A 21,115-nucleotide genomic window follows, 5' to 3' on the forward strand; every position below is an offset into this window, starting at 1 on the left:
AACAGGAACTCTTAATATTTTCATTTAACTAATTTTTTAATTAGCTTTTCATCTCTTTGGTACCCTTTAATTTTTAAAAATTTCACTTTCTTTATGTTTGAAGTAATATAAATATATATAAAGTAGGCCATGAATTCTGTCATCATGTTTTACATCGAGCATGATTTTTAATTAAGCAAAATGGTTAAATGATTTTGATATTTTCATAGCTAGAACTCTATTCCACTACAATCTTGATTGTTAAATAAAAGTAAGCGAAAGAACAATCATAAATTATTATAAAATGAATAAGAGTTTTTACACAACATTATAATAGTTCTGTTTTTTTAATTATGTTTATAAAATTATGAATTTGCATAAAAATCTACAGTCTACTAATCAGTTATGAATTATTATAACAGGACCAGTAGGATGTCACTTGTGGATCGCGAAATCTCATGACGAGTTTGAATCAGACTTCATCCGAGGAGGCAGTTTTATTAGCACGCGGTTATAAATTTCTAAAAAAACTGGGAGAAGGTGCTTACGCGAAGGTTAATTAACCATCTCTCAAATTATTAAGATTATAGAACGATATGGTAAACGATTTACAAAAGATGGGTATAATTCAAATTCATTCCTCCCCTCGGTCGGTAACATCGTTTTCTTTACTTGGAGTCGTCAAATATATGTATATTTTTTACAATCTTTCTTTGATTAACATAAAATTTGTGTTTGCTTAATCGTAGGTGTATCTGGCAGAGTATAAACCAGAATCAGATCCAGAAAGGAATAGTACTTTGGCTTGCAAAGTGATAGACACCGGGCTAGCGCCGAAAGATTTCGTCCGAAAGTTTCTTCCCCGGGAGCTCGACATCCTGGTGAAATTGAATCACCCTCACGTGGTGCATGTACATAGTATATTCCAAAGGCGTACAAAATATTTCATATTTATGCGTTATGCTGAGAACGGCGATCTCCTGGAGTTTATACTGAAGAATGGTGCGGTTGCAGAGGGACAGGCGCGTGTATGGTTTCGACAACTTGCTCTTGGTAACACCGATATCTCTTTAAATCAGAGACCATATCTGTTATAATTTAAATTTAAAAAGTTATAGTATAAGAATTCATATTTTAGTTTAAATGATTTCTCTTACAAATAATCATTGTAAATTTAACATTTTTTAAGATTAACAATTTTTTTTGTTATTGGTAACTATTGATCAGGAGAGTCTTAATCATCTATAATAACTATTTATAGAGCCAGTACATTTAAAGTACGATTTTTTTAATAAATGTATTTTTTGGAAGATTTTTAAAAATTAGAAATTTTAAAAACATTTATTATTTTGGTCCCTGCTTTAAATACAGTACATGATGAAATAAATAAGATCAGGAGGATTATTAAAATTCATGACTATTTTATATTAAAAACTCTATCTTTGCTTCAGGTCTTCAATATTTACACGAAATGGAGATTGCTCACAGAGACATAAAATGCGAGAATGTTCTACTAACGTCAAATTTCAATGTCAAGCTTGCGGATTTCGGATTTGCTCGCTACGTGATAGATAATCGAGGTAAACGCGTTCTGAGCGATACTTATTGCGGTTCTCTATCGTACGCTGCCCCAGAGATCCTTCGTGCTTCCCCGTACAATCCAAAGATAGCGGATCTCTGGTCCCTTGGCGTCATCCTCTACATCCTTTTAAACAAATCGATGCCCTTTGACGACACTGATATCAAACGTCTGTACGAGCAACAAACAAATCGCAAATGGAAGTTCCGAAGTAAAATCGCAGAAACCTTAAGCGAACAAGTAAAGAAGCTAGTGACTCGTCTTTTGGAACCTGATGTCTCGAAACGCTGGAAGCTGGATCAGACATTGCACAGTGAATGGATTGCAATGGATCCTAGACTTCTGGTACTCACACCAGCTGAACAGACTGCCCTTAACAACGCAATACAGGAGAGGAAGAAAATCGAGGAGAAATTCTCTACGAAAGATCCTGTGAGACTGAAGGATTATTTTTTTATCACTACACTGCGGATGTATATGCAATTTGATGCTTTTTTTTATTAAAATGTTTGTTTTTTAGAAATTGTTCAAAGTGGAGGAAAAGAAGAAAATTAACAACACAGCTAAGGCGAAACCTGAAGAGGTCACCGTGATTAAGAAAGCTGCCAGAGTTTGTATCTTATTTTATTCTTTTTATTTTCTTTTCAAGAAATATATATAATGATTTCTACTACTTAGGTAACAATGTCCTCTATAGCTGCTGGACCCATATTTAAACACTCTTAGCGTTCAGCAGTGTACGTATGTTGAGCCTTATATGAGTTTCCATGACCATAAACCATCAAGTTACTGCCAGGAGAATTTTTCTACACCTTCATACATCTTGAACAGTTTTATACACCTTTTAAAGGTTCTATTTTATTAGTTTCTTTCATACTGAATAACAGTAATCAAACATCATTCATTGTACATTGAGACACCCAAATATTAGCAAAATAATATCTAATATACTTTTGTTTAAATTTCTCAGTTACATATCAAAGATAATGTAAGAAAATTAATTTAACAATCTTCAATTTCCTATGTATCGTGCTTTCATTAAAGTCGTATTATTTTTTGAAGTACATTGCACATAGAAATTATGTTCATCAACGAACGTCTCTACTTTTTCTTTGAGGGGAATCCCAATAATATTTCTAGGACTTGCTAGTCCTTCAAGATCCCATACACCATCTGATAGTAATAACAAAAGCTGATTATTTGGAGATGTACTTATTTCAAACACGTCCGTGACTGGCAAAACATATTCTTGCAGATCTTCCCATGGCTGATAACGTAAGACCAAAGTCTGTGTGGTCAGTCGTAGAACGATCCACAAGGTATCTATCCTTGACTCCGCAAATGCTTCCATTATTCTTGGTATGTGTAGTTCTACAAATTATGGAAGTATTTACATAAACATTCGTAGTCTACTTATTACTATTAAAGCATTTCGATAAAATAGAAACATCAAATAAACTTGGACAAACCTTTTGAATGAACAAGTTCGTTCTTTATATTACTAAATAAAAATATGGATACAGAATCAAAGTTTACAAATACAATGAGTTCTTTTTCGTCCATGACAATTAATTTTTTGACATGAAAGTCACTGCCGTTTGTTTGATATGTTAATACAGTGCCGTTCAGTGCAGATTTACCAAAACAATGCGAGGAAAAGTTTGTAGATTTGCATTGTACTGACTGAATAATTGCAGATTTATTAGAAGCAACAATGGTGTCTTCTACGACTTCCAATTTATTTATATAAACGGTTCGATCTATAATGATAAAATATTTAAGTATTAATAATAATTAATGTTACCTGTTGTTCAAGGAGGGTATACCACTTTGTTTGTTTCGAAAAATTGAAAAAATTCTTTCTATGTATTTTTAAGTTTGATATGCATAAAATATCGTGGTGTGCCCCCTTAAAAATTAAAAAGAAAGATGTAAAAGAAATACTTTGTAAAGCTGTATTAATGGTTTCGGCTGCCTCTAAAAATATCTTCATTTTTTCAGCAATGGGTAAAACACTCGAATAACTCCTGTAAAAATTCTTCATCTCCGCTCCTCCATAAGTACCTTTAACTACAAGATCTCCATGAATATGTAAGCTGTTTTGAAATTCAATTTCGGTTTTTATTGTTTGAAGATGATTATTATTCTTTAACTGATGATCTACTAGCTCAGTCAAATTCACATCATTTATTAAACCATTAACAATGAGCTCAGGTACATTAATAGAACCTTGAAACTTTTTCTGACCATAAATTCCTTGGTTCGTAGATTTTGTTAATACTTCTTCCATAGTATTTCCCATTACAGTTCCAGACACCCTAATTAATAATAATGAATAATAACAATTGAATATTAATTTTAGTTAAGCCAGTTTAATGGTAAATAGATTCATTTTATTAATTACTCTATATCGCTAAACGTAGCAGTGATAAATGTTTTTTGTCCCTTTATGATTGCATGTTTCTTCAACTTCGTCAAAGCATTAGCAGCCCATTTATCAAAGTTGTAACCATTCAAATTCTCTGCAGTTAAATGTATGACTGTTTTCTTTCCAGTTACAATATTTTCTCTCGAATCGTGTCTTACAACGTCTTTCTTAAGATCCAGTTTGTTAATCGTATGTTTTGCACTCAAGTTTCCTAAATTTTTCATATATTTGTAAAATTTGTTTTAAAAATATTTTACAAGAATCCTTTCTTTTATCTCACAATTTTATTATTATTACCTAAGACCTTTAATATATGAAATGTCCATTTTGCCTTCACTTGTTGGTCTTCATCCTTTAGCAAAGAATTCTCAAATATATCATTGAGATCTGATAGTGAAGATTTTAGTCTTGAAACATTTGAACCCACGATAAAAGGAACTTCAATATTATTCAAAGACACAGGGTATAATATTTCCTGTAACTTGGTTTTGCTTAAAATACGTTTTGAAATGTTTTTCCACATTTCAATATTTAATGTACTTATTTCATTCTAAAAGTGATTATTATTTTAATAATGATTTGTCCTATAATGTTATAACGAAATATTTATATGATAATTCATTGCTCACATCTAAAATAACATTTCCATTTATCACTATATTTTCAAAATGCAAATTCTTTCCATAAAGTGTTGTAACATTTGTTGTCAACCAAATTTCTGGAAACAGTTCTTCTAGTCTAATATTATTTACATTTGTTATTGCTGGTTCAAGTGGAAATCTTGCAGATCCCTTAATAAAGATATTAACTGGAGTCTCATTTTCAGCAATTTTAAAAGAATATGGTAAATTTATTGCATTTGCTTCTATATTACCAGAAATTCTCTTTTTATGTAAATTAAGATCTTTCTCTGTGTCTATCAAAGGAAATGGAAGACGAGAAGCATGTATATGATTCGTACTAAAATCGCTACCTAAAACGAAGTACTATTAATAAATTGAATAAAAAACATTGTATCGTTAATTAATTTTTATTAATTTTTATTAATTATAACTTACGAAATATTATATTTTGCAAAGATTTCATATCGGTGAGCCTTATAGCATTATCCAAGAAATCAGTCATATTAATATTATTAATGTAATCTACATAAACATGTTGTTCTAATATTAGATTTTTAATTATCTTGTTACCTAATTCTATGTAAAATCGAACAGGTAATCTGAAAGTATTTGTTTTCAAGTTTGTTGCTTCTATAGAGGTATTGAGAATATTAGGTTCAATCCATGAATTCACAAGCCTCTTCAATTCTGTATAATTAAAAAGAATTGATGAATTTACAAATTGCATCAAATAAAATAAGAAGTATCAAATAAAAATATAATATTTAAAAAATTATCTTACTTTACCTGTTAAATTCAAATTGTTCAGTTGTGTTGTAAATATATTTTTTGCAGTGAGATTATGGTAATACAGTTTCTCAGACAAAATAGATTTGAAAACTACTTTGAAATTATCAATGAAATAATCTTCACTCAAGTTCCCGACAATTTGTGAACTATTTAATTTTTTTACAGCAATAATATCCGCTATTAACGTTGTAGTTTTAATTTCCGGTGCAATAACAGAAGTGGCACATAATGTTGAATCCTCTAAAAATAAATCTTGCTTCCTTTAAATAAAGAAAATATTGCTTAAATATATTTGTTTTATATTAATTCTTTTACTAATGCAAATATTAAGTAAACTTACTCTGATTTTAATTTATTGTAAGAAAACTTTGTTATCTCTACATTTTGATGAAAATGTTTATTTCCTGATATAATACTAATATTTTGGAAATTCGCAGTAATCCATTTTTTAAAGCCATACAAAGTGATATTGCTCCATTTCTAGAATAAAACTTAATTACTTCTTTTACTTACCATATCATAATATATTTCCAAAATTAAATATGTAGGAAATATTATACTTGCCATTTTTTCACTTGAAAGGATTAAGGACACTGATATATTATCGTGTAAAGATATTGCATTTGACAAGGTACTTTTGATTGATCCTGTCTTACTAGCAATTAAGTTTGTAGACGTTAAATTATCAATCTTAACATTTTCTAAATTCAAATTGTTATATAAAATCATAGGCTCACTAACGAATATTGTAGGTGACAATCTTTTCCATTTTCCTTCTATTTTTCCTCTTAAATCATCAAAATTTTTTACTTTTAATTTAGGTGTTTTGATTGAACCAGTAACTGTTGAGAATGGGCCATTTAATGGCAATAAAATCCCTCCTGTTGTTAAATTCAGTTCTTTAACTTTCATCTCTTTTATCGTTACATCTTGCTTTGTTAAGAATGTGGCAATATTTATTGGCATAAAAGCATTTGTTGCCTTCATGTTAGTAAAATTATGCTTTCCTGAAATAAAGATTTCATAAGTTATTTTCTATAATTAAACAGTTAATTAAGAAATGAAAGTCAGAATGTATTACCAGAAACTACTTGATCACCAGTTACTTTCAAAGCATTTTCCTGTAAATAATCTAAAGTTATTCCATTAATTAATTCAGAAACTATAATGTCTTTTATTGGAAGACTTAAGAGAGGACATTTCCAGTTTCTTAGTTCTTCTATACTTAATTCATCAAAATTTAATTCTTGATTTGTCTTTATTGACATTATTAACTTGGTCAAGAAATTCATATTCTCCTCAACATTCAATCGATTGATTTTACACTTTGTTTTACATTTCACTTGAATTGTTTTTGCATGTAGTGAAGAAATAGTTTTAATTTTCGGATGCCACTTGTTATTAATATCAACCTTTTGTGCTTGAAATCTAATAGTCAGTTCCTTATATTGCTTATATAAATCTTTTAATTGTTGTAAGTTGTGTCTGTTTATCTGCAAAGGTAATAAAAGTATTAAATTGCTTTGGCTTAATTTAGTTTGTTATAAGATGCAATATCTTACATTATTAATATAAAGCTGATCAATATGACCTCTTATAATTGTGATAGGATCCTTTGGCATTGGAATTTCTTTCATTGCTCTTTGAATTCTATTCTTGGCATTAATGTTCCATATTCTTATTTCTTCTTGTAAATTCTTGTTAGATTTCTTTTTAATCCATAGTGGTTGTTTCAACGTCCATTTATTATTTTTGCTTCTCATTAGTAATAATTCTTCATTATACAGTATTACTCGACGAAGTTGACTGATTCCAGATAATTTTGCATTTAATTCTATGAATCTCCAGCCATTATATTGATAGGCTACTATAGTGTCTTTATGTAAAGTTAAGAGTATAATTGCTTTCCTTGAAATAACTGGTAATATAAAATTGCCAGAAGAAATTTGTTGAAATGGTATAAAACGATCGTGTATTTCTTTATAAATAACAGTGAAAGACTCTGTTGATAGAGTTAGATAGTGTTCCATGAAATGGCCTTCTGTTAATTGAAAGTAAGAGACATCTTCACTCAATGGCAATTTTTGTACCATTACAAATTTATTGGTTCTTAAGGAATATTTAAAAATCAATGTAGAAGAACCAGTCACTGCTAAATACATAAATCCTTTACTTTGGAATGGAATTAATTTCTTAGTACCAACATCAATGACCTGTACCAGATCAAAGTAATTATCAAACCAGATGTAAATTGAAATGTTCGAATGAGAAACTGTGCCTAAATGCAACCGATTCATTCCATTCCAAATTGTTAGATGATTTATATCAGCCAACTCAAAATCATGAACTGGCTGCAAATAATAGTTGTTTAGAACTTTGGTGAAACTTAAAATAACAGATCCATTTTGATTTTGAATAATGAGAAGCGCTCCATATGAACAACTGTTTACAAATATTTGTTTTCCATTTAGCACAGGGTAAGAGATTGTGTCATAAAAAACGTCATTCTGAAATGAAAACTAATTTATAAAATTCAGCATTTCATTTTGATTTTATAAAAGTAATAGAATGTTACATTTATCTGGTACAAGGATACTTTGGAAATATCTAAAACTACAGCGAACCAGATTGTTCCAAATTCATTTTGAAGAGAAAAGAACTTAATGTCTTGGACATTTTCGAAATTGAGTCGATTAAGATCATGAAACCCAGTGAATACATTAATACCTGTAAAAATCAATATTGAAATTTAAATTTAAATTTAAATTCGATTTAACAAACGATTTAGTTATCGATTTGGTGATTCGATTCGATTTTTGTTTATCGATTCAAATCACGGCGCTGTCTTACTAACTGGCCAATGTTGTGTACAGGTTAAGTGGCCGTCGCTATCCCCATCAGTTCTTAAAAGTATCAGTATAGAGGATTCGTGGTAATCGTGATATAGACCTTTCCTTGATAATTGACCAGGATCACCGATTGAACGACCTGCGGTCAATTATCAAAGCAATAACACACGTGTGTTGTTATCTCTTTGAGTCTCCGATAACCTTAACATTATTTATTTATTTTTTTTTCTATTTAAATTAGAAATAATTTTAACGTGTACATCCATATGTGTTTTAACGGGCAATATGTCAACATACGAAGAAATAAAAGAAAATTTAACAGCTCAGGTTTGCGAGCTGGAAACATTGCAGTCTATTTATCCAAAAGAATTAACGATTACAAATCATGGAGTGTTGGCTGATATTAACGAGTTCGTCAAGAACCCGATGCAGGAACTGCCTCAAAGATTGGAATATTCCATTGAAATTCCTTTGAACAATGTAAGTTTGAAACAAATATTTTTATCAATATAATATATCAGTAGAATGTCTGCTAAAAATCTGGTATTTAATCATTCACAGGGATCTATAGAATTATTGATTAGTCTATCATCTAATTATCCTAAAGAAAAGCCAGAGGTTTATGCGAGGAGCTCTTTTCTGAGCCGAACTCAACAATTGCTTTTAAACCAAACATTGAGCGATATTCTCGAACATCAAGAAGAAAATGAGCCTTGCATTCAAGTATTAATATTGTGGCTGCAAGATAATGGCGAAAATTTCCTTACACAATCCAACAAAAATCTAAACAGAGAATTCGTTAGTAAAAACAGGAATAAAAATCAAAAGAATTCAACAAGTTTTGCCAGATTTTGGATTTATAGTCATCATATATATAGTAAACATAAAAGAAAGAAGATTGTCGATTTGGCAGAAGAAAATTCCCTTACGGGTTTCTGTCTGGCGGGAAAGCCTGGAGTAATTTGTATAGAAGGTGCCTTTGAAGACTGCGACTATTGTTGGCAAAAAGTATCAATTTTTTTAGTTAAATAAAGAAGAAAGTCTTTTTTTGTATTTTCATAATTGTAGAAAACTAAATTTTATATTTTGAAAATTTTAGATCAAATCTATGAATTGGCAGAAAATAATATTAAAACTGATAGAAGAGGAGAAAGATTGTGAAAATACGATGGATATAATGCGTAAATTTAGTAATTTCCGAGAAATATTCTTTAGTACTTCAGGACGTCATAATGATATGAGTCAAGTATTAAAGTATTTAATGGAACACACATCTCAACATGCGTTTAAGGAATTGTTTGGTACTGAAGTTAGATGTACTGAACTGACAAATTGATAGCATGATTAAAGATTGATGATAGATATCCGTCATGACTTTAACAATCTTGTACAAATAAATTGATGAATAATTTGAATAATTAACAGTAAACGTCTACCATGACTTTAACAGTGTTGTTAAACAAATAAATATATTTGTAGAGAAAAAATATACTTGTTATTTTTCAATTATTTTTAATAAATACTTACCTTCTCCAGAATTCTTCTGTGATTCTCTTTTATGGCGGATAGAAATTATTTTCGATGTGTTTTTAATGTGCTCCGTAATTTTTGTATTAATTTCAGTTAATGCATTATTTAAATTTTTCGATGCTAAAAATTACATTTCGAAATATAATATACATATAATATTTAACTTCATTTTATCGTTAGAAATTTCATACCATAATCTAGCTTCAATTTTCCAAAGAAATTTGATGTATCTTTAAGTACAGCATTTAATGCATAATTTTTTTCGGTATATTCATGACATTTCGCGGTGTTGATTAATATTAAAATAAGGAAAAACTTTAATATCATATTTCCACACTCGTTACTTAGAATGTTGATTCACAATTAGAAATAGTTCATAGATGAAAAGGTGGTCTTTACATTCCATGTTTACATTTTTTCCCCTTCCAGGTAACAGAACTAATTCAAATTCGTATATATATGAATTATGTGTGTAACATACAATTACACATTATAACTGAGCTCTAATGAATATTTCATTAATATTCTTTGTTATTACAATTTTTTTGCACAACGACTATTTCTTTATCTAACTGTGGCATAACGCAAAAATTCATTGGTAAGGAAATGGCCTGCAATGTAGGGAGCAGGTGGTCCAAGAACATCCTGTGTGGGACTATAAACTTTAATTTGTCTCATGTGCGTGTCTCGTCCATTCTGATGGTTGCTTATTACTGCTATTTGTATCATAAATGTCCTAATAGGTCTATCATTTATGTCCTTTATGGGAATGATAACCCAACCACTTGGTTCATTCAAATCCATTACTTCTATTTCTTGGAGGTCATTAAAATTTGTACCTGCTCTGATACTTATCCTAAAAGTGATGTTATAACATTAACAATTATCTAACATTTATTACTTTCAAGTAACAAAAGATATACACAACATTTCTCACCTGCTGGGAGTATAACTTTCATCTAACTTGTAATCTGTGTATATACATATGTCACGAATTGTTGTTTTCCTTTTGAACTGAATATTTACCAGATGTGGAAGTTGTCCATCAGACTGCCAATATGTCTCTGTTATATCATCGCGCAACTGATCTACGCCAAAGCCAGGCTTACAACTGGACAGACTCCAAATTGCATGGTTTCCAACTTCTCGCACACGACCAGCTAGCTCCTCCTGTATAGGATCTATCTCTCCTAAAAAGGCATAACTATTACAGTAAACACCTTTCACACGAGACATGATTATATACAAGATATTTACCTGTATTACCAGTCTTATTACTCATTGTTAATTTTTTAAACTATAAGTACTTGATCAATCACAGAAACTTCTTAATACACTGTAAACATAAATTTTTCGTAAAATAGTAGAGAATTGAGTAATTTCTTATCAAATGAACTAGATGTCGAATTAGATACAATGTTATTTATTTAAAGGTTTCTGTCAAAGATAGAAAGATGTGATGTTTATTCTTCTGCTGCCATCTATGACTAACCCATAAGAAATTTGAAACTTAAAAAACAGAAATATGTCGATAACTAAAATGAATGTCAATGTTTTCATCTGAATATTCGACAAGCTACATTCGTGTAATCAGTAATTAAGTGCGTATATCAGGGCAATGGGGAATATATCTTTTTCATATTCGATAAAAATAAGTTGAGAACCCCTGTTACTGTCTGATAAGTCAGTGGTAACCAATTTACAGTCTGTCAAATGGTTCATCAGGTGTAAACAACTGTGAACGAACAGAACGAAATGGATCAAATAAAAATCTCGAAGGTATCGTGATAAACACTTTTCATTTGTCGTAAAGCTGTTTCGAATGAATTTTTAATCACAATTACGAACATCTGTCAATATGACATTCACCAATATGTCTTTTCAGTCACTACATATTGATATCTGTAAAAAAAAATAACAACAAAAGATAATTGTCCTTACATAATTGTATTAGAATGAATATAGAAAAGTATATGCATTTATTTTCAATAAATATATACTTTATAAAATATATATCTAGAGTTTAAAGATCTGGAGTAATATCATTATGATATGCAAAATTTATAATTCCAGGTGGGGAACGTGAGGATTTTAGATAAATATAGTAACAATCATTCTGTTGGTACTCTTTATTTAACTGTAACACATCTTATATTTACAGAACGAAGTGGAAAAAAAAAGATCTGGGTATGAATATAATTTTCTTTTATTACGATCATTTGTTTTACCTTTATTCCCAAGTAATATAAATATTTTTATAAAGCTTTTTACCATAGGTGTTATATACTCACATTGCGAATATAGAGAAGCAGCCACTGACTACAACAGGCTCCCCATTATGTATTAAATGTAAACACTTTTTCATTGTAACATTTGTTATTCCAAAAGAACGAGATTGCCATGATATATATCTTACTCTCTCAAAATTGTCTTGCCCAGGTGAACATTGTTCTATACAAAGTAGAGCTTAAAAAATCAGTGTCTAACATTGTATGTTTTGTTTTTAGTAAGTTTAGATGATCTTTATTGTTTTCATTATCAAGAGAACAAAGACACCTTACCGCAACATGCAGGATGGAATTTTTTTAATGTACAAAGTGAATTTCAAAGGCAAGGTGTTCCAAATGAAGAATGGTCTCTGACGTATTTAAATACAAATTACGAGGTACAAATTTTATATTCGTTTTAAAGTTTAATATTCATTGTAAGGTTTTGATGTTCTAAATATATTGATTCAACTTTTAGCTTTGTGATACTTATCCAAAATATTTGTATGTACCTAGTACATGTGCCAACAGTATCTTGATAGGCAGTGCAAAGTTTAGAAGTAGAGGAAGATTGCCAGTTTTAACATATTTATATTCCAACAAGGTATGCGTATTTATTGAAATAGATAAAATGTGAAAAAAATAAACAGGTCCTATGTAAAATATTTTACAGGCTGTTATCTGCCGATGTAGTCAACCTTTATCGGGATTTAGTGCACGATGTCCCGAGGACGAACAAATGATGTACAATATTTTGCGGACAAATCCTAATTCTAAATATATGTACGTTGTAGATACGCGACCACGAGTAAGTCTATAAAACGATCACCAAAATATGTTTATAATTGTAAGCTGTCTTCAATAATATCATTATAGAGATCAGTTTCGTTACATTTTTTTAATATTTATTTAGATTAATGCCTTTGCTAATAGAGCTACAGGAAAAGGATATGAGAACGAGAACTTTTATGACAACATAAAATTTCACTTCTTTGGTATTGAAAATATTCATGTAATGAGAACAAGCTTAAACAAATTAATAGAATGTGAGTCTTTTATTTTAGATTTTTTACGCAAATTATGAATATTTATTACTTTAATGTTTTCAATTATTGTCTAGTACAAAGGATGACATCAATGAGTGCATTTTTAAGTGGTTTGGAAAGCAGTGGGTGGTTGAAACATATACGATCTATTTTAGAGACTGCTTGGTTTATTGCTAGAGCAGTTTCAAATGGAGTTAGCGTAGTAGTGCATTGTAGTGATGGTTGGGATCGCACTGCTCAAGTATGTTCATTGAGTGCTTTATTACTGGATCCATTTTACAGGACAATTCAAGGTTTTCAAGTAAGAAGTGATTGAACATTATTAGTTATAATTATTATTATAAATTTTTAATTTTTCAAAACCAGAACTAAATATTTTTGTTTCATTTTCAGGCACTGATAGAAAAAGATTGGTTATCGTTTGGACATAAGTTTAGTGACCGATGTGGTCACATTAACTGTGATAACAAAGAATTAGCCCCAATTTTTACTCAGTTCGTTGATGCAACATATCAATTGTTGCAACAGTATCCCCATAAGTTTCAATTTAACGAATTTTTTTTGATAACTCTTCATGATCATGTACACAGTTGTCAACATGGTACTTTTATAGGGAATTCAGAAAAAGAAAGACAAATTCTCAGGTATTATTTTTAAGTAATAATTTATTCTTATATAAGTAACAATTTATTATATTTTTAATTATTTTTAGAGTATCAGAAAGAACATATTCTCTATGGGGATACATTGCAAATAATATGCATGAATATATAAATCCTTTATACAAATGCAATCGTTTCAATGAAGAAACTAATCCTGTTCTCCAACCTAAATTGGCTCCACAGTGCATTATGTAATATATAATTTTATTATGTGAACGTATTCAACAATTACAAATTACATAAAAAATAATTTTCTAGTTTATGGCGAGGATTGTACTTTAGATTCGAGAATGGTATTCATCCGAGAGAAACGTACGAAGATTATCTTTCGATAATGCATGATCATACCAGTTGTTTAGAAGATCACGTTAAGCTTCTCATAAAGGTATAATTATTGTTTGACAATTTTTTTTATTTATTGGATTTTTAATGTTGCATTTTACTTTAAACAGAGAGTTAACTCTTTGAGTTCAGTATTGAATTTAAATAACATTAAAAAAAAAGGAGTACAAGGGAAACTAAAATTCGATAATAAATACACGATGGATCCATTATCTGAAACCATCATAGAAAATACACCAACTCACGAAGAGAAAGCAAAGTGTAAGATAAAAATTAGTCAGTTACAAAACGAATTGAAAACAGTTTCCTTGGACTGGAAGTTATTCCGTAACATGGAAGAGTGTGTATGTTCTACTACATTTGACGCATTTAATAAAAAGGTAAATGTATATTATAACTTAATTTAGGATTAGAATTATATTTCCTTCCTCTTTTTTTCAGCATCACTGTTGGTCATGTGGGGAGGTATTATGCACAAGATGCATGGGTGCACACACTATTCTTGCTGGACATAATTCACAACGTGCAGTGCCTACTTGTAAGTCTTGTACACAGAATTCCAGTATTCCTTCTACTAGTCCCTAAATTTATTCCTTTGAACACTTATTTAAATTTGTAATCTGTACCTAAAATGTATATTATTAGATTATATAACATTAAGGTAGAAATAAGATAGTAACGTAAACTAAAAAATTTGATCTGATGGAAACTGTTAATAGGGAATTGTATATTTCACATTTCTTTTTTTTATATGTATTCGAACCAAAGCATGTCGATTTTAAAGAAACAGGATATATAACATAAGAAAGTATTACGAATAAAAACAATTTTATTTTAACGATCCACCGCAAATTGTATTATAATAACTATTCTAATAGTACACGATCATACTTTTTTAAATAAGACTGTTTTTTTTTATACTTCTATTATAAGATATGCAGATGACAAAACGTAATGTTTTGTTTTTAAGGTCAAAAATAAAATTTTACTATTTTACATTTGCTTATATCAATGTAATCTTCTTTTTAATTTTACTTTTTTAATGAAAAAAATAATAGCATAATTTAGTTGAATTGTTTTAACACGTTCGTCGCCACGTCGCACATATCTATGCGACAGGTATACTTCCATGGGGACCCCGTCACCAAAGTATGGTGACGCTCTTCTTGTTCAAGTTAATTAAATATACGATATTATATATAGAATATACAACATAAAAATATTAAAAACACATTATACCATACTTTTTATTAATTTATATTCTGGATAATATATTACATTATTCTATGTCGCATGGTATTCGTTAAAACTTTCCGAACACATTTGGAGTCATAAAAGATATAACTTAGAAAAAACGAAGCTGGCAACCCGCTGGGGATAGCCACCCACATGCTATATTTATTTTATTTTATTTTTTTATTTACCAATGAGATATAACACTTTACCAAATGTCCTTCAGGACAAATTGTAAAAACCAAAATAAAATAAAATAAAAAAAAAAAAAACATTTGGGATAATTTTGGGCACTTCGAACAATTGTTATAGACTCCGTCATCACTACTCTCCTCACTTTCAAATATATTTTCACGCTGTTTACTGAACATTTTGAGGATGAAAAAATCACTGATGTACGTCTCACAAGTATGCTTCTCGACTAAATGAAAGATCTGAGATATCTGCCACGAAATCCCTCAAAATACTCTAACTGGAAAGCTTATCACTTTCTCAATTTCAGAAATAAATAATCTTTTCCTTACAATGAATCGAAGGCGATAAACGATGAATTCCTGCTTGTCGCTCTATTTACATTTTGCGTACCGGCGGTCGGATTTGGGTCCCGCAGGAAACAGTCGAATCACGCTGAGCAACGAACGTATTAAAAAGTGCAAAATTTTTTTCATAAATTTAAATAGAAATTTACTTTGTTGCGTGTGTTGTAAACACGGAGGAAAAGGATTTTCAGAATCTACTTGTTTAATTATTTTTAAACAACATAATATAATACATAAAATTATTTCAGTCACATTGCATACTTTATTAACATAATAGCAAAGGAATGAAACATTATTTAAGAAAAATCGTTACATTGAATAATATAATACATGCCTATGAAAACATTAACTGGTAATATTAAATAACAAATTCCATATGGATTTTGTGTAAAACATTATTGGACACAAGCAACGAACTTTCTAAAAAAGACACATCATCCACTCTGTTATACAGAAACTGTGAATAAATCTATTCTATTATTCGTCTCTTTTTTTTTTTTTAATATACAATAACAAAAATTAAATTGCTACATAGTATTAAGACATAAATAATTACACGGAACATCATTCTTACAAAACTGTTTTCTTTTTTTTTTTTTTTTTTGAAGTATTTGTATCACTCATACGCGTGAGAAACATGCTTCAATGTGAAAATTATTTTGCTTAAAAAGTATGACAATGAAAAATTACACATGAGAAAAAATATCTAATTTTTAGATAAAAATCTGGCTTCTAGTGACATTTTATAATATATAATTAGATACTGAGAAAAATTCTAACGTTTACAATGCAAGTGTTAAGTGGAATGTGAGTGTTGCATAAATACCTTAGTAGTACGAATTCCTTTCATATAATCTTAATTCATTCTAGTCTTTGTTTGGTTTTCTTCGTCGTGGCCCATCACCACCTATTGCTGGGTTATCCTGAAAGCAAATAAAAAATTAAAATAAATTTCAAAAAATCATTTTCATCATAACATAGAAACATAACATAACATGGAAGAAATTTTTACTAACATTATCTTCACTTTCTATTATATCTTCATTTTCGTTTAACTTTTCAGTTTCTTCCTCTGCTTCGGTATTAAGTAGCTGATTTTCTGTTTCTTCTTGCTTTTGTGCTATTTGTTCATTTGCTTCTAAAGGTTGTTTATCTTCATCTTTTACATCATATTTATCCTAAAAGGAAATTTATAAATTTCTTACTTTACAAAGATAGAGAATCTTTTACAAAAATAGAGAAAATTACTTCCAAATATTCTTAAAAAGCCAAGATTTAATATTAGCAAACTATCGTAATTGGCGTAATACTATTGTTACAAAGTGCGTAATGTAACTATAAAATTAAAACTACTGCATATGTTTTATATAGTTACTATATTAGAAAAGAATAGTTTATAAGGGTTGATGATTCTTTTATACCTGAGAAGCTAAGCAGCAGTAATATATTATTAGCAATATGGCGAAGCCAGGAATTATTATACATGTACCACATATCCAGCGATGTTCCGCAGCAAATACGCCAATCTGATGCCATATACTACACTGTATAAAATAATTATAAAATTACAAGTCATACAATTTACACTGAATTTACTTAAAAACTAATAATCAATTAATAAACTTCTAAATATTTATATCTCTCCTTTAAGTTTTTCTCACTACTATTTTGTATAATTTATAGTTGAGAAATGTGTACAATTTTTATACTATATGTAAACGATCTATGTGGATACATTATTACTAAAAGTCTAGTCACCATATTGTTATACTTTGGTACCAATATTACAGATATGAGAGCGATTTGCACATTTTAAATTACAAAGTATACCTCACGAACTCGTTTCAGAAGATACCAAATGTATAATACAACTGGTACTGCACAGTATATAAAATACAACACCCACCAGCCTGGTTTATAATTTGTTACTTTTAATATGCGACCCCATAAAGTTACCTGCATAGTATAGCGTATATTGATTATATTGATTATATTGCACATCTCATTAAACTTATACCTCTTTTAAAAAATAAATTAATTCATAAATTTAATTCAAGTAAATGTTGGATTGTTATTTTTCTTTGGATAGAAAAGAAGAATTGCTTACACTCTCCTCCTCGATTCTAGCCCGACGTACTTCGAATGTATCTTCCGCCCATTTTCTTGCTACTTCTTCATCATCAGCAACAAGAATATTATCGAAGAGAATGTCCGTGGACATCGACCAAAGTTCAAAGCCCACAGCAAACTAGAAATCCAAATATAAAACATATTCTGTAAATTTATAGAAAATTTCGTAAGATATTATAATATATAGAAACATACAATAGGCATCATCCGGAATGGATGTTGGTCATTGAAGTAATTAGGATTATGAATTAGTTTTGGCTTCCATTTGCCTTTATAATTAGGATTGTTAATCAAGGGTGGTGACCATTTGCCCTTGTATCGAGGATTCTTTTTCATCTTTTGCTTATATGCTCCACAGCCTGGTGCATCTGCACACTTTGGATTTGGAATTTCTGGAGGTTCCCATTCTCCATCCATTTCAATATCCCAATCTTCAGGTTTTACAGAGTCAGGATTGGGAATCATGGGTGATTCGTCTTCGAGCCATCCTTCAGGCATGACGTCGTCTTCATCGACGATTTGTGCTGGAGCATCTTCGTCCCAATCATCTGGTTTAACAGCTGATAGGTCAGGGATCTTTTCCTTGTCATCCCAATCTTCTGGCTGAACATCAGTAGGATCTTCTATTTCCAAGGGTGGATTGACTGGTGGAGTGAAATCATCCAGCAGAGATCCAGAATTTACTACCTTATTATCGACTTTGATTTCAAAACTATTATCTGGTCGAATGATCAAAGTATATAGGTGAGATTGCTTGTCTTTGAAAAAATCTTCCAAGCGCTCTCTAGGTTTCTTACAGTGTTTTTCTTCTATCGAACCATTGATGGGGTTTTTGTGTCGAAAGATAAAATGCAGCTGCATTAGAGGAAAGCAACTAGTTAATTTAGAACAGTTTTGTAAAAACGAAATTGTTTTATTTATATTTTTGTTGTTTCATTTGTTTTATTTATATTATTGTTTTATATTATTATATATATATTATATATATACCTTGTGATTGTTTCCACATTTATCAGGACCAAACATTATAGTATATGGAGTTTTATCATGGAATTTCTTTAAATCTTGATGCTCTGCATCCAGAGTAAGCAATTTCAAATAAGCCCCGCTACATTCTTGGCCTTCTTGAAAATTCACTTCGTATTGTACAATTAATGGATTATCACCAAAGTAAAATGGTTTGGATAATGTAGTGGATATAGCAGCATGTCTAGCTTTACTCTTAAGGACTAGCCCCAGATCTCCCTCTTGCGCATGCTCTTTAGGTTCTTCTATGGACCAAATTCCTACAAAAATAATGTAGATTATAGTCTTATGTCATAAAAATCAAAATATATCATCAGTTTAGTAGAAAAGTAATACAAAAGTTATATTTTATACTAGCTTGGATTTTGAAGGTTTCTAGCAAAAATTGTCTTTTAATTCTAACATTTTCCTTATTACATGTATAACTATAGTGTAATTTTATTAGGTAAAATAATGACACTCCCATCTTACAGAATAGTTCATTACCAGGTTTAAATTCTGCAGATATCATATATATATTTCAAAAGTGTCACAACTCAAAATAGATTACTTCTGCATTGTAACATTAAAACTATGAAAGGGAGATTTCAAGGACTATTAACAAGAAAAAGTATGAAAATAATATTTGACTATTCTTTCCTACAGTCTATCCTTTTTGTCAATGTTATATGTTTATTACAAATAATTTTTTAATATAAATAATTCTTTTTTTAGCTCCAAATAATTTTTTGCAAAATTTTTTCGATTTATATTAATTTTTTAAATACATGCGCAATATCTTAAAATTGATCATCTTTTAAATGGGTGTGTGCATTGATCTCTTTTGTAAACTGAAGATATATATGAGTAAAACTAGAAACGAGAGGTCATAACCATCATATTTCGCTATATCCTCATCAACAGAGTCTTTCTTGGCTTCTGACAAGACCCAAGATTTCTTAAACTTCTCCTCGTTGTCGAACGTCTCTACTAAATATGCAAATCCAGAAATTTCGGGTGTCTTATAAACTACCTTAGCCGCTGTATCCTGAACATTGTTATCACCACTCTCATTAGCTTTGATAATACTACACAGCAGGCATAAATATATAATTAAATTCGCTACAAGCCTGGCCATCTCATATTCCTAGAAATAAAAAAGAATGCGGAACTTTATGAAGAAAAACATTGATTACGAGATGTAATATAAAAAAGTGAATAGAAAAGAGAAATTCCCTTACCAAATTCAGTCGACGTGCATTGATTTCTCAGTGAACAGAGCGAAAGAAAAACGTCGCTCCGTGGGTAATTTAATTAAGTAATAGTAATTCAATTATATAGGAGAAAAATATCTGTTTGCAGTTGTATTTCAAAAAGCAACAATACTGAAAACGAGGCGTGCAATGGAAACTAGTGTTCCGCTTAATTAAATTAATTGAATTATCAAATGATCCCGCGGTTATAGCAGCGGATTAAAATAATACAGCTTAAAGACAATTCGACTGAGACGTATTTAAAAATATTAGGTTCGACTCAGCCTCTTATAGATCTCCTTTTTACCTGAAGAGGAAAATTGATTGACCTTTAAGGAAATTGTATTTCCATTCGTACATTCTCTGACGTGTGATATTAATGTAACATACCGATTACCGATCCCCTTGAACCTCGTACAGTAAAACCACATCACAGTGATTCCCAATACAAAATGCGAAATCCTCCAAAATGGGAAAATATTTTAATACACGATAATTTGTATTTTGTTTTTGCTTTAATAGTCTTAAGAGGGAATTTATATGTAAAAGGGTTTGTTTTTTATTGAAACGATTATTAAATATTGTAGTTTTTGGTAAATTGTGTAGATAGGGAAAAAATCTAATAAAACGTTTGGTTATATTTTTCTTTTTTTCGTGGCGAGGTTCTAATGAAATATCGAATGTCGCTGATTGAAAACCACTGTTGATAATCCTACTCATGATAACACAATTATAGGTACTGAATCTAACATTGCGTAATTTACGCCAAATAATTCTTTAATCTTTCAAAGAATGATGATTTTATTATTTATTATCATTTTATTATTAATAAATGGTTCTGAATATTTATCCTATACGATG

The 21,115-nt window shown here is 29.9% G+C and overlaps 6 protein-coding genes across 10 annotated transcripts; 3 read left to right on the forward strand and 3 right to left on the reverse strand.

Moving 5' to 3' along the window:
• The first annotated feature begins 36 nt into the window (after positions 1–36).
• LOC132914862 (testis-specific serine/threonine-protein kinase 1-like) lies at positions 37–2,356 on the forward strand. The gene is made up of 5 exons (XM_060974358.1): positions 37–533; positions 729–1,032; positions 1,431–1,990; positions 2,079–2,168; positions 2,237–2,356. Exons 1-5 carry the CDS (start codon positions 438–440, stop codon positions 2,282–2,284), a joined length of 1,098 nt encoding a protein of 365 aa, XP_060830341.1. The 5' UTR covers positions 37–437; the 3' UTR covers positions 2,285–2,356.
• On the reverse strand, positions 2,170–10,104 carry LOC132914807 (uncharacterized). Its single transcript, XM_060974216.1, has 15 exons — positions 9,969–10,104; positions 9,775–9,897; positions 7,974–8,125; positions 6,961–7,905; positions 6,480–6,891; positions 5,963–6,405; positions 5,739–5,878; positions 5,396–5,658; positions 5,041–5,296; positions 4,616–4,955; positions 4,284–4,536; positions 3,963–4,197; positions 3,503–3,876; positions 3,028–3,318; positions 2,170–2,929 (listed from the first exon to the last, which is right to left on the reverse strand). Exons 1-15 carry the CDS (start codon positions 10,102–10,104, stop codon positions 2,571–2,573), a joined length of 4,722 nt encoding a protein of 1,573 aa, XP_060830199.1. The 3' UTR covers positions 2,170–2,570.
• On the forward strand, positions 8,152–9,736 carry LOC132914867 (RWD domain-containing protein 2A). The gene is made up of 3 exons (XM_060974365.1): positions 8,152–8,727; positions 8,809–9,255; positions 9,347–9,736. The coding sequence occupies exons 1-3, from the start codon at positions 8,533–8,535 to the stop codon at positions 9,581–9,583; spliced, it is 879 nt and encodes a 292-aa protein (XP_060830348.1). The 5' UTR covers positions 8,152–8,532; the 3' UTR covers positions 9,584–9,736.
• LOC132914875 (anaphase-promoting complex subunit 10) lies at positions 10,094–11,356 on the reverse strand. Its single transcript, XM_060974376.1, has 3 exons — positions 11,035–11,356; positions 10,715–10,967; positions 10,094–10,633 (listed from the first exon to the last, which is right to left on the reverse strand). Exons 1-3 carry the CDS (start codon positions 11,057–11,059, stop codon positions 10,342–10,344), a joined length of 570 nt encoding a protein of 189 aa, XP_060830359.1. The 5' UTR covers positions 11,060–11,356; the 3' UTR covers positions 10,094–10,341.
• Positions 11,357–11,381: 25 nt separating this feature from the next.
• On the forward strand, positions 11,382–14,935 carry LOC132914849 (myotubularin-related protein 6). Of its 2 annotated transcripts, none has more exons than XM_060974333.1 (13): positions 11,382–11,556; positions 11,851–11,964; positions 12,054–12,216; positions 12,285–12,442; positions 12,523–12,648; positions 12,718–12,852; positions 12,958–13,090; positions 13,165–13,391; positions 13,484–13,734; positions 13,803–13,943; positions 14,011–14,137; positions 14,205–14,474; positions 14,536–14,935. In XM_060974333.1, exons 1-13 carry the CDS (start codon positions 11,533–11,535, stop codon positions 14,677–14,679), a joined length of 2,013 nt encoding a protein of 670 aa, XP_060830316.1. In that variant the 5' UTR covers positions 11,382–11,532; the 3' UTR covers positions 14,680–14,935. The 2 variants fall into 2 exon arrangements, with proteins under 2 accessions (XP_060830316.1, XP_060830317.1); XM_060974334.1 differs by having other exon boundaries at positions 12,294–12,442.
• On the reverse strand, positions 13,738–20,487 carry LOC132914852 (calnexin). 4 transcript variants are annotated; one of them, XM_060974339.1, is made up of 10 exons: positions 20,243–20,487; positions 19,896–20,148; positions 18,987–19,282; positions 18,192–18,851; positions 17,974–18,114; positions 17,697–17,822; positions 17,288–17,410; positions 16,883–17,044; positions 16,693–16,789; positions 13,738–14,720 (listed from the first exon to the last, which is right to left on the reverse strand). In XM_060974339.1, exons 2-9 carry the CDS (start codon positions 20,137–20,139, stop codon positions 16,733–16,735), a joined length of 1,809 nt encoding a protein of 602 aa, XP_060830322.1. In that variant the 5' UTR covers positions 20,140–20,148; positions 20,243–20,487; the 3' UTR covers positions 13,738–14,720; positions 16,693–16,732. The 4 variants fall into 4 exon arrangements, with proteins under 4 accessions (XP_060830322.1, XP_060830321.1, XP_060830324.1 ...); XM_060974338.1 differs by lacking the exon at positions 13,738–14,720 and having other exon boundaries at positions 16,106–16,789; XM_060974341.1 differs by lacking the exons at positions 13,738–14,720; positions 17,697–17,822 and having other exon boundaries at positions 16,106–16,789.
• Positions 20,488–21,115: the final 628 nt, after the last annotated feature.

Source organism: Bombus pascuorum, chromosome 15 (assembly GCF_905332965.1).
Source record: "Bombus pascuorum chromosome 15, iyBomPasc1.1, whole genome shotgun sequence".
Classification (NCBI taxonomy): domain Eukaryota; kingdom Metazoa; phylum Arthropoda; class Insecta; order Hymenoptera; family Apidae; genus Bombus; species Bombus pascuorum.

Excerpts from the sequence above, each read along its gene's own strand:
- LOC132914849 (XM_060974333.1), top strand. The coding sequence starts at position 11,533 with ATGGATCAAATAAAAATCTCGAAG. Across the intron at positions 11,557-11,850 it reads ATCAAATAAAAATCTCGAAG|GTGGGGAACGTGAGGATTTT; the intron begins GTATCGTGATAA and ends TTATAATTCCAG. Across the intron at positions 13,091-13,164 it reads CTTAAACAAATTAATAGAAT|TACAAAGGATGACATCAATG; the intron begins GTGAGTCTTTTA and ends ATTATTGTCTAG.
- LOC132914875 (XM_060974376.1), bottom strand. The coding sequence starts at position 11,059 with ATGAGTAATAAGACTGGTAATACAG. Across the intron at positions 10,968-11,034 it reads TAATAAGACTGGTAATACAG|GAGAGATAGATCCTATACAG; the intron begins GTAAATATCTTG and ends ATGCCTTTTTAG. Across the intron at positions 10,634-10,714 it reads GAAAGTTATACTCCCAGCAG|GATAAGTATCAGAGCAGGTA; the intron begins GTGAGAAATGTT and ends CATCACTTTTAG.
- LOC132914867 (XM_060974365.1), top strand. The coding sequence starts at position 8,533 with ATGTCAACATACGAAGAAATAAAAGAAAATTTAACAGCTCAGGTTTGC. Across the intron at positions 8,728-8,808 it reads TTGAAATTCCTTTGAACAAT|GGATCTATAGAATTATTGAT; the intron begins GTAAGTTTGAAA and ends AATCATTCACAG. Across the intron at positions 9,256-9,346 it reads GCGACTATTGTTGGCAAAAA|ATCAAATCTATGAATTGGCA; the intron begins GTATCAATTTTT and ends TGAAAATTTTAG.
- LOC132914852 (XM_060974339.1), bottom strand. The coding sequence starts at position 20,139 with ATGGCCAGGCTTGTAGCGAATTTAATTATATATTTATGCCTGCTGTGT. Across the intron at positions 19,283-19,895 it reads GGATATAGCGAAATATGATG|GAATTTGGTCCATAGAAGAA; the intron begins GTTATGACCTCT and ends TTATTTTTGTAG. Across the intron at positions 17,411-17,696 it reads TTCTGAAACGAGTTCGTGAG|TGTAGTATATGGCATCAGAT; the intron begins GTATACTTTGTA and ends TATTTTATACAG.
- LOC132914807 (XM_060974216.1), bottom strand. The coding sequence starts at position 10,104 with ATGATATTAAAGTTTTTCCTTATTTTAATATTAATCAACACCGCGAAA. Across the intron at positions 7,906-7,973 it reads TATCCTTGTACCAGATAAAT|AATGACGTTTTTTATGACAC; the intron begins GTAACATTCTAT and ends TTTTCATTTCAG. Across the intron at positions 3,319-3,502 it reads CATTAATACAGCTTTACAAA|ATCGAACCGTTTATATAAAT; the intron begins GTATTTCTTTTA and ends TTATCATTATAG.
- LOC132914862 (XM_060974358.1), top strand. The coding sequence starts at position 438 with ATGACGAGTTTGAATCAGACTTCATCCGAGGAGGCAGTTTTATTAGCA. Across the intron at positions 534-728 it reads GAGAAGGTGCTTACGCGAAG|GTGTATCTGGCAGAGTATAA; the intron begins GTTAATTAACCA and ends GCTTAATCGTAG. Across the intron at positions 1,991-2,078 it reads AATTCTCTACGAAAGATCCT|AAATTGTTCAAAGTGGAGGA; the intron begins GTGAGACTGAAG and ends TTTGTTTTTTAG.